The following is an 11,797-nucleotide window of genomic DNA, read 5'->3' on the forward strand; positions in this document are numbered from 1 at the left end:
CCAGCCTGTACTGATGCTGGGGGTTGCCCTAACCCAGGAGCAGGACCTTGCACTTGGCCTTGTTGAACCTCACGAGGTTCATACAGGCTCATTCCTCGAGCTTGTCCAGGTCCCTCTGGATGGCCTCCTGTCCCTCAGGTGTGTCAACTGCACCACTCATCTTGGTGTCATCTGCAAACTTGCTGGGGGTGCACTCGATCCCACTGTCTATGTCACTGATGAAGGTATTAAAGAGTACTGGTCCCTGTATGGACCCCTGAGGGACAGCACTTGTCACACAGCTCCACCTGGACATTGAGCCATTGACCACTAGTAACTACATAACTAGTGACCACTAGTAACTATATAACTAGTTTATGTTCCACATAAAAGGAATTCTCAAAAAGTCATGCAGCTTTATCATTTCAGTCATAAAAACTTATGGCTTTAATACAATTGCTTCTCAAGGAGCCTAGTGTGGGGATAGTGTTGTCAGCAGTCTGGTTTAATAGAGAAAAGTGTATTTCATCATGTATTTCAACTTCCTTCATCAAGGAAGTTACCACTATGAAGAGGATAAAAGATATCGTTATAAACTGAATGTACATCTATCAGAAAAGACACTTTGTTTCAAAATATATATTGGATTATTTCATTATATTCTGTTTTGATTTTTTTTTTACATATAGATCTTTTCCTCTTTTTTTTTTTTTTTTTTTTTGTTATGCACTGTTTTGGCATCTGCAGGAAAATTGCTGGCAACTAGAACATGTCAAAATAGAGACACAGACTCAGGAAAAGGGAGCACTGTCAGGCTGCTTTACATTTTCATGGATCAGAGAAGGCGGCACTTGTTTGTTAGTGTGAGGCTATTAGCACCAATCTCACCATAAAGAGAGCCAGGGCACCACCTGCTGCTTTAGAAATGTATTTATTTGGGTCATGAAAATTACTCTTCAAGTACTGCACTTAAAACCAGCCAGGCCTACTAAACAAGCTGTACTTCTTTAGGAAAGCTTTCTCCTGAAATCTAAGGTTATGCAAGACAGTTTTAACAAATTACGCATTTGCAGTTGCCTGTTCACACAATGAACTGCACTGTAGCAACAATGCTGGCCATAAATGGCTGAGCACGGGGTACTTACAGATTTTTGAAGGCAAGAAAGGGTTTCGCGCTTCAGTTCTCCTTTAGTACACGGGTGCTTCCTCACCAGGGCATCAAAACCTAGCGTTCACAACATTTTCAGTAGATCTCATTGGTATTTGATAACCACCAAAAAGATTACTCACTGACTTAAGTAGAAATAGCATCTTTAGCATGGCAACAGTTTAGGTCATTTTATGAGCTGGAGGTTATGGAATAAATAATTACTGTGAGATAAGACAGACATCAAACTAGGATATCCAACTATAGCTCAAACAAAGTTTCTGAAATTTTCCAAAGGACGTTGTTTCCAAAATGCTCCCAGCTGACAAAACACAGCTGCAGTGACTAGTCCCTTCGCTAGCACAAGGAATTGTATTCTTACACACACATTTGATTTAAACCTACATGCAGGAACTTACAAATTCAACTGTCTGGCAGTTCTGAGACAATTCGAACCAAGCACATCCCTAGCTGACCAGGAGATAAGCTGTAGAGTGCGATTTAAAAGTCTGAGCGGCAGCTTGGATCCTCCAAGTTAGAGAAGGCTGAATGTCTGTTTAATTCCTCCTAGACACCACGAGGAATCACCCTATAGACTTCTCCTCTTCTTCCGAATAACGAGTGGCACTTTGGCGAACCCTGTGTCTGGTTGATTAGACATAGCCAGACTCTTGTATTCTATAGGTTGGTAAGGGACTTTTGGGAGGACAAATAAAATGATCATCTGTCAAAACTTCCATGCGAGTTAAGAATCGGTGCTAAATGAAATGGCCAGTTTCCATCCAGGGTCCCTCAGTCATTTGGCCAGCCAATGTCCTCAAGGATTTTAAGGGACAGTGAGTTCAGAACAGCAGCAGCCTCTTCACAAATTTGTGAAAACAACATGAAACATTAATAAATTATGTGCTTTTGCCAAGGAAAAAGATATCATGGCCCACTCCCTCTTCAGACAACCAGAGGCAAGGTTCACCTTGCCACTTCAAGGCAAAATTTTATGAGATATTTTAATTTTTTCCTGTATAATTCAGTTCTGATCTGTGCATGAAAAATTCAAGGGTGAAAACTGTGTATAACTTGATTGCTTCTCATGAGCTAAGATGAAGTTAGCAGATTTTTGTGACGTGTTCACATCAAACATATTTCAGTAATAGATGCATAACCCATGTGTTATCTCTCAGTACCAGTTCTTACAAGGTAACACTAGAAGCATCAATACAGCGTCCTGTTTTCCCCTCTTGAAGATGCTTTGTACATCTGAAAGATGTGCAAAACAAAAATAATCTAGGATTGCATCAAGCTTGTGCATTTATTGGTGGCTTATAAAAATTAATTCATTGCTGTAAATGAATGCTAGTAACAAATTAGTAAAAACTTTTTCTTGTCTTCTGTTTTTTTTACACAAATAGTTTTATTACAAACTTGAATCCTTAAGAAATACACATGTAAGAAATTATACAAAGGCCTTGGCATTTGCAAAAATCTTTTGGTATTTGCATGGTAATAGTCTATAAAACACTTTTGGACATAGACATGCTCAAACAATGGTATTATTGCATAGAAATTCTTTAGAAATATTTCTGAGGCCACTTTGAAGAGTTTTTTTGGCACAATATTAACAAAAGTAAGGCCTTATACTTTCCAAAATCAAGTCATTCAGTGTGTGAGTAGTGTTTAAAACCCTGAAAAATATTAAATACAGAATAAAGACTATAAGCTCAAAGCAGGATTTACTATAATAAACACAAATAGCTGTTAACCTGGGTTCAGTCTCTGCAACTTCAGCATTGAAATGGCCTATGTAAAATGAACATTTCACATCATATTTTGGCATTTAACATCTAATTCATGACACTGAAAAGAAGAAAACTTTTGTAAGCTTCTTTTTGAAATTATAAACTCCGAGCTTGATTTGCCTAATGGTTGATACCTATATAAATTACTAAAATATTTATATATATATTTTTTCTTGACCATTGCTGGATCATTCTTTATTCCACAGGAAAGTTTGTTCTACTGCATAAAGAAGCTGCATAGTACCAACATAGCAGAAACACTTTCTTGCCTATTTGGGAAACCAATTTGGCAATCTCTTCCAGATGTAGTCCCATTAAAACCAATAGACTACCACTAAAGACTACAAACATAAGCAAAGGTTTGCAGGATGGCACTCTATGTTGTGAAAAGATGGTTACATGTTGCTTAACCACAGTCTGTAATCCCAAAACTCTTTTTTACATTAGTATTGCTTTGTACAGGAACAATAAGTACATACCCAAGAGCCTGGGACTTTGAGACACCTAGATAACGGTAACAACAAACTTATCTGGGGAAGAAAAATGAATCTAAATATATAATACAAGAATGAGAAAGGGGGGTCAAACAGTATAAGGCAGAACTGCATACCTCCTAGCACCTTTGCATTTTTTCTGGATAAATGCTGACTTTTTATTCTATCAGTGCATTGCATTTATATAAAAAATAGATATATTTTGATCAAAAGTGCCATTTGGCATTGTCAACATTTGAAGCTTATCTTTGTTGTCTCTTTTCTTCTTCAGCAAGGACAGGGCCAGTAAAGCAGTGTGTGTTAGTTATGCAAGTTCCTAAAAGGCACTTTACTGTTTTCATATTGGACAACAATGAGGTACATATGATATATGTCTAGGCTTCATTGCTGTTAAACGAATAGCACCATATTGTGTGAAATTAGTTGAAATTCAAAAGTCATTATGTTTTTCTCATACAGACTTGACAACGGCTAACATTTGAGCGCAGATCCCCTGCTTTCAAAGTTGAGGGAGTCGGTTTCCTGTTAAAAATAAACAAATGAAAAGACCCATTAACAGTCGTTGATATAAACAGTCAGCTTTCAGGTTTATAATTGACAACACAAACTTGGCATGCAGCCAAGTGGCTCTTTAAGCTGTGCTGAATCAAGAACGTGTCCCTAAGTTCTCCTACGTATAGTCACTTTGAAGATTGGTCACAAACTATCACGAGATTAGTTTTAAATATTGTCTGCTTCCAGTTACTTCATAATTCAGTTCTGTCACGAGGCTGAACATCTTCTTAACCAAAAGACACTACCTGTTTAACCAGCAGTTTGAAAACATGCTGGAATTTGAGTAGTAAAAAAAAACTAGGCAAAGAAACTGAAGACATCTGACTGTTCATGAATTTCTGCTAACTCTTGTGACTTCACAGAAAAATGAAAAGTCAGCAAAGGAAATTATGTGATGTCATACAGAAAGACAAACCAAAATCTTTGGTCTCTAACATATCATACGGAGTTACTCCTAGCAGCTCGAAATAAGGCATTTTCAGACAAACGTGTGCTTACATTTAACACCTTTCTTTAAAAATGATCACGAGTTTATAGGAAACTGAAAAGTATTTGTGAATTATGATAGTAGGACAGGTCCCCTGACCTTGTGTTATTTTACTAATTTGAGATACAGTTTGTAGCCAGAAAAGGGTATGAAGTTGACAGGTCTCTGGGTAGGACTCAATGAATACAAACAACTGTAGTGCTGACTCCTCTAAATTTTCCTCTGACCAGCTTTCCTCTTTCCTAGGGAGACAGTGTTTACCCCAGTGTTGGCAAATGGGCTCTTTCAGTAGTAGCTTTTCTGGTTGACGAGATCGTCACAGCCCCAGTGCTCTATTTTTCTACCTACTCAGCTAACAACTATCTCATAGTAAAAACTGTCTAAACAACCTGCTTAACTGTGACTGAGACAGGCTAGGGAGCATTCACAGATCTAGAAGACATGAAGATATGAAGGATCCCAGATGAAGGGCACCAGGAGCAGCAGCCTGGGCTGCAGTGGAAGAGGATGCTTGCCTGCACTCCAGAGGAATGTCTGCTAATCAGGTAAGCTATGAAGACCTGGGAACTGTTCTATACGCTAACGTATTAATAAAATTCATATGGAACAAATTAGACAGTGTTGAAAAATACTTATGTGCAGGAGACCAGAACAAAGCCTACGACCACTTAATTCCTGAAATTAGAACCTCAGCAGGACTGAAGAAAGGCCTAAGGCCTCTGCCTTCAGCTGCATTTTATTCAGACATACTTCCTCCAAGACTAGGGAAAGGTAAATAATTGTTCAGCTCACTTAGTTCAACACCTGCACTAATTTCAAGTGGTTCTATTATGTGTTAACATCCACTAGGGGGAATGTTATAGGCTAACTTAATTTCAATCAGTGTGTCAGCCTATCCCAGTTACGACTCAGTGCATACAATCAAACATAGTGGAAATGCAAACATTGTTAGATTATTCTGAAAAGCAAAATACTAGGTACAAATGACTCGTTGTAAACACTAACAGAAGATACATTCATTAATTCCTCAAAAAGCTATTTTTTTTTTCTTTCTGTTGCGAAAATCATTAACTGCATATACTAACCAGGCTGGGGCACAGCCAATACTTGAACCATGTATTACATTCAAACAATACTTCTTTTATTCAGTGACAAGGCTTGACTGAGTCTCAAATACTGATAAATAAATCATGAACTTACTTGAACATCTCATTCCTCTCTATAGTGGCAAGCCAGAAGCTGTAAGCATTTGCATAATAATTGCAGGTGCCCCGGCCATGGCATTCAATGAAGGGAGCGCTGCGAAACTCCTCTAGGCAGGAACCAGGAGACGCCAGGGCCTGGCCAGAGCCCTCTGCACCAGCACTGGTGTGCTAGAAAAATGCAAAAGCGTAAGTCAGAGAGGGATTCTTTATCTCTTCTGCTACAACACCTATTAACTCTCTTGCACAAATATTTCTTCACATGCGTCTCCTTGTCCTCTGTTGTGTCCGTCTGCTGTTTTGTCCCTCAGCAAAAGGCACAAGACGGTAGAGCTGAAGGGCTCCAGAGGGGGCACTGGGTTCTCCAGCTTAATGGCAGCATAACACACCATCAACACCAACTTCAGGGCAGCTGTATGCACAGAAATCCTTCAGGACTGATAGCAGGACCCAAGCTATCTCTATGCTAGCAACAGGCCCAGGCCAGCTCTCCAGCTCTCTTCTGGCCAGGGCCAGAAGGCATACAGACTGGTATGGTTTATATCTGAATAGCTTAACCAAATTCCTGCCCCCACATCACAGTGGCTTCTCTCCCACTGCCAAGGGCCAACAGCTCTGGATCCATGCCGTTTCTCAGACCATGCACCAGACCTTGCGTGGGAGAGTGGCTATTGATACAGGCTCTGAGCGTGACAGGAAGCATGCTAACAACTAGCCACTATGGAGGACTTACAGAGTGGTTCTTCCAGGCCAGTCCTTGGCCCTATTAATTTTACTAGTATAGATACAGCTGAAGAAACTGGATAAAAGGTCAAAAATGCCATTTGAAAACTGAAGGCTTATTCATCAAAAAATGGGAAGAGGACAGACACTGATACGCTACCACTCTAGGAAGCTACTGCAACATAGATGTAGATGGACAGTGGAAAATTGTGCTTGTTTCCTCATTTATTCAGCACTTGGATCCTGTGCTGAAGCTGCAAACAAGAGAGCAAGCTGTATGCCTTTCCAAAAGTGAACAACCAATTGCTATTGCATTACTGTCATTTAGTAATTAGCCAGAATCTTTTTAAAGTCAGCAGAGAGGGTAGAGGTCTAATGCCCTCCTAAGACCTGAAGTGACATCATCAGATACGACCTTTCCCAGAGCAGGAGTGTAGATCAAACGCCTGAAAGAAATGCTTTTCTCAGCTCAGAGTATGTCCCAGTGCACTTACCATGACAAAGGAGTAACCAATCCAAAGTGAACTCCAGCCTTCAGGACATGGTGGTATTTGAATTGTTTGACTGTGAACAGCTATTACCATAGCTGGAGCTTCACACACAGAGCATCTAGAAAGACCAAGACATGAATGAGCTACATACACCTGAAGGATTAATACCTCTTCTTTTTTCAGAAATTACTTGCTTTAAGGAATCTTGAATTATAAAATGTTGTCACCTTCAAAAACAAATTAAAATCAAAATGTTTCATTTAGAAAAACAACCAGCTGGTTCTTTTTTTTCCCCTCATTTACAACAGCTTAACTATTAAGTCCTATTCCTATTAGCCTTCCTATGAACAAAGAAGAAGAGATCTCTTATCTGAATATTTAAATGTATTTGCCTTTTTCTAGTCCCATTTGTACTGTAGTTTCTAAAAGTGCTCAATGTCATGAACATGAGGCAAATAGCCAAACATTGTAACTCAGCAAGTGTCACTTAAAAGTGGTCTACTGTGATCAGAGACAAGTAACAGCAATTCATCATCCTAAACACAGCCCTGAGTGACTCCCAGAGAGAAAGCCATCCCTCTGGAAAATATCTTACAAAGGTAATCACTGTTAATTTAATATAATGCAGACTCTTCCCCATGTGTTTTCCTTGAAAGTGGCTTTTATTTACATTTGTGGTTGTTATCTCCAGCAAGAGATTTCTAGCAAAGTAACTGGAACAAAGAACTTGAAAGCAACTCTTCAGAAAGCTATGCAGCACCAGTTCTTTCACTTCAGCAGTTCTGTGTCTCAGAACTGCTAGCTTACTGAATAATCCACTGACCAACTGTGCCTTCACAGGGGAATCATAGAAATGTGAGTTGGGCTGGAAATTTTAATACGGGAGCTGGTAATAACGAATTTGGTAGATATAATCCATTTTTTCTTCTACAACTCCTAAATTGGCTACTGCAGTTAGCAATGATGAAAATGATTCAAAACAGATACTTAGAACTAAACAGTCTGATTCCTATTATCAGAGCGGTGAAAAGAATCAAATTCAAGACGGATTAAGATGGATTCTGGAAAATGCACAGAAGCAAAGGAATTCAGAATGAAAGCCTTCTATTTCTGACTTGTGAAGACTGCTTTCATACCTACTGCGTACACCTTTAGTGCAGAAGCAAAACAGTTATTTTAAGCAGCACATCAATGAAAGAGTAAGTTAGAAGAAGAATGTAAAGCTGCCTCTATTCTTGGAGCTCTGCTTTGCTTCAAGAGATTTCTGGTATTTCAGTGGAAGGCCTTACATGAAAAGAAGTCCCATGACCCAAGGCAGCAAGTGACACTTCTACAACTTTTCAACTTTTGGCCAGGGAAAACTGTTGGTTTAAAATCCTCAACTAATAAAATGAATGGGAAGAATAGCCTTCTGAGATTCCTTGCTGGTTTAAAAAATGCGTATTACAATTATCTCACTCTCTGCTATGGCTGAAAGGAGAACAACCCATAGGCACACACATGCACATATATATGCATATATTTTTACGGTGCAAAAGCTACTCTATATTCATAAGGTAAGGCAAAACATTGGTGGGTAACTCCTTGAGCAAGAGTTTTGAAAGTGATTGTTAAAGGCTATTTTGGGTGCCTGATCAAGGATGGTGTAAAAGGATCGTGAATTTCAGAGGTTAGTCATTTGAATTTTTCTTAAAGTCAAGCTCCTTCCATTCACACCCAAAGAACAACCAAAAAAGTAAGACCAAGAAAAACTATAGTCTCTCTTGAGAATCTTGCCCTCTATCTGCCCACTCATTTTCAAGTCATACCAATTTCTGTGGCACTAAACCAATAGAATACAGAGTACAACTGCAGACACAAGATGGGTTCTATTAAGCAAAATAAATATCAAGTGGTATACACAGACCCGAGAAAACAATAACAGCAATCTCCACTCCCATTCACTTTATATGTCAGGAAGAGGGATCAGAAAGAGCTGATAGAGATTAGAAGCAATGATAGCAATCACAGTAATATCTATATCTAATGATTATTATTTAAGTTTTAAGTTGGAGGTTCCCTTGTCAGATTCTTATCTAAAGACAGTGGTACAGTTCACCACACTCTTGCTCACATTCCTGCCTTCAGCACTGGGCACATTATGCCAGGATGGTTTTTGCTAGTGGACTTAAAATTTAAAACGGACCAAAAGTTCAATATGTTGGACTGATGCAAAACAGTTATGTCTGACATAAGTGCTACAGTTTATGCTATCTGAGAATCTGGAATTATTAAAAAATAGATGATTGATTTTGCAACTGTTTCCTTTAATTCAGACAATAATGGCTGTGTTCAAGCGGTATGTCCAAAACAATGGAAGCCTGGCTGTCTACTGTATGATAAATAATGCTACCGTTTTCAAACAAAAGGAAACTGAGCCCTAAAAAGCTTCTAGCTATGGCTAGTCAAAAAAAGAAGAATTGTTTTGGACAAGAATTGTGAATAAATTCAAAACTGTTTCTTCTTCAAAGTACATCATAACTTTTGCATAACATCATTTCAAAGTAAATCTTTTTATTTCAATTAGACTCAGAACAGACTGCTCTATTTGTTTGGGCTTCCCTCAAAATGGATTTATTTTTGATCAAAGTCTAAACTGAAAACATGCACCCTTTGAAACATTTCATCAAAGGAACTCTAAATTTAAAGGCAGGAAATAAAAATATACAGATTAAAAGCCTTTTCCAAAAAATTGAAGTTCCATATGCACTTTTCACAGGCTTCTTCATCTTACAAACACAGCAGCACTGAAACCGTACCTGCTGATGAATGGTCTGATATTATCACCAGTGATAGGAGCCATACTCATTGGCATGGGTTCAGGAGTGGACAGCCAGTAGGAATAGTCATTCCTTGATGCAAAGTTACATACGTTGTTGATATTGCAGAATAAGAAAGGCATGGTACTAAATTTACGAAGACAGCTTCCTGCCGTGCCTGAAATGTTAAGTGAAAGGTTACTTGTTAACCCATTTTTGTTAAACCATTGCCAATTGCCAAACAAATATTTCCAGGAAGAGCTAAAAAGCAGATGACATTTGCTCTGGAGGGCCCAGTTCTCTCAGAGGAAGTGACTTGTCTTAGCTCCATAAGGAAGGAGCAGGTCAAGGCAAGGATTAGCCCAGTCTTGCCTGTAGAATTATGGAATAACTTAGGTTGGAATAGAACTCTAGAGGTCAGCTATCCTAAGCCCCTGCCAGTTAGATGAGGTTGCTTGGGTCCATAGTCAGTTGAGTTTTGAGTATCCACAAAGACAGAGATTCAACAATCCCTCTGGGGTCCCATTCCAATGCTTGAGCACCAGCATGGCAAAAAAGCTTTTCTTTAGGTTTCACTAGAATATATCTCGTACTTGTGTCCATTGCTGCTTCTGTAATTGAGCCCCTCTGAGAAGAGTTTGGCTCCATCTTCTTTACGCTCCCTGTAGACAGCTGTAAACAGCAATAAAGGCCTCCCTCTAAATTTCTGTTAAGGCTGAGCAAACCCAGCTCCATCAGACTGTCCAGACCCCACTAGCCAGTAGTTAGCTATTGTATTCACTGTGGTATATCAACGTCTTCCTTGTTCTGGGAGGCCCAAGTCTGGGCACAATATACCAGATGTGGTCTCACAACTGCCGAACAGAGGAAAAGAATCACTTCCCTCCATCTGCTGGTTGCACTTTTGTCCATAGAGCCCACTAGGTTGGGCAGTGGGGAATGGGGTAGTTGTTGCAAGGGCACACTGCTAACTCACATTCAGTGTTGCTCACCAGGACTCTCAGGTCCTTTTCTGCAAAGCAGCTTTCTAGCAGTCTGTACTGCTGCTACTGGAAATAGCAGTCAGTCCCCAGACTGTTCTGTTGCGCGGGGTTATTTCATTCTAGGTGTACCCCTTTGCATTTGCCTTTACTGAACTTCTTGGGGTTCTTCTCAGCCCTCTTCTCCAGCTTGGCCGGGTCTCTCTGAATGGCAGCTGTGTCCACTAGGGAATCAAGTGTTCCTCCCAATCTGGCATTACCCAAACTTGCTGAGAGTGCACTCTATCCCATCAAACAAGTCATTAATAAATTCATTAAACAGTACTGGCCGAGTACTACTTCCTGAGGGACATGACTAATCAACAACTACCACTCCAACTTTGGACATCTGTCCACATCCCTCTGAGCCTGATGGACCCACCAATTTTCCACTCACCTTATCATCTACTTAGCCAGCCCATATCTCACTAATTTGACTACAAATATACCATGGATGACCATGTCAAAGGGTTTGACAAAGATTTTCTTAAATAAACTGACACTGTTTCCATTATACACCAAACCATTATTTGTACCAACCTAGAATGCGTAATAAAGCACCAGCTAGCCCAGAATAATTAGACAGGTTTGTTCCATACAGTTCTACAAATATGTGCTGGTTTTGACTAGGATAGAGTTACTTTTCTTCATAGTAGCTAGTATGGGGCTATGTTTTGGATTTGTGCTAAAACCAGAGTTGATAATTCAGGGATGTTTTCATTATTGCTGAGCAGTGCTTACACAGTCAAGGCCTCTTCTGCTTCTCACATCACCACACCAGCGAGTAGGCTGGGGGTGCACAAGAAGTTGGAAGGTGACACAGCTGGGACAGCTGACCCCAACTGACCAAAGGGATACTCCATACCATATGATGTCATGCTCAGCATATGAAGCTGGGGGAAGAAGAAGGAAGAGGGGGATATTCAGAGTTAGGGAGTTTGTCTTTCCAGGTAACCATTAGGCGTAATGGAGCCCTGCTTTCCTGGAGATGGCTGAACACCTGCCTTCCAATGGGAAGTGGTGAATGAATTCCTTGTTTTGCTTTTCTTGGAAGAGCAGCTTTTGCTTTACCTATTAAACTGCCTCTCAACCTACAAGTTTTCTCACTT

At 39.8% G+C, this 11,797-nt stretch overlaps 1 protein-coding gene across 1 annotated transcript in view; it reads right to left on the reverse strand.

Moving 5' to 3' along the window:
* Nucleotides 1–3,353: 3,353 nt before the first annotated feature.
* The window catches only part of LOC104617073 (collagen alpha-1(IV) chain), a gene marked incomplete at its 5' end in the record, with an annotated part of 12,790 nt that continues 4,346 nt past the window's right edge, over nt 3,354–11,797 (reverse strand). Inside the window, 4 exons of the mRNA XM_010282292.1 lie at nt 3,354–3,935; nt 5,656–5,828; nt 6,875–6,989; nt 9,670–9,847. Coding sequence (XP_010280594.1) covers nt 3,854–3,935; nt 5,656–5,828; nt 6,875–6,989; nt 9,670–9,847 — 548 coding nt within the window. The remainder of the gene's footprint in view (nt 3,936–5,655; nt 5,829–6,874; nt 6,990–9,669; nt 9,848–11,797) is intronic.

This window comes from Phaethon lepturus, unplaced genomic scaffold, assembly GCF_000687285.1.
Source record: "Phaethon lepturus isolate BGI_N335 unplaced genomic scaffold, ASM68728v1 scaffold3720, whole genome shotgun sequence".
NCBI classification, from domain to species: domain Eukaryota; kingdom Metazoa; phylum Chordata; class Aves; order Phaethontiformes; family Phaethontidae; genus Phaethon; species Phaethon lepturus.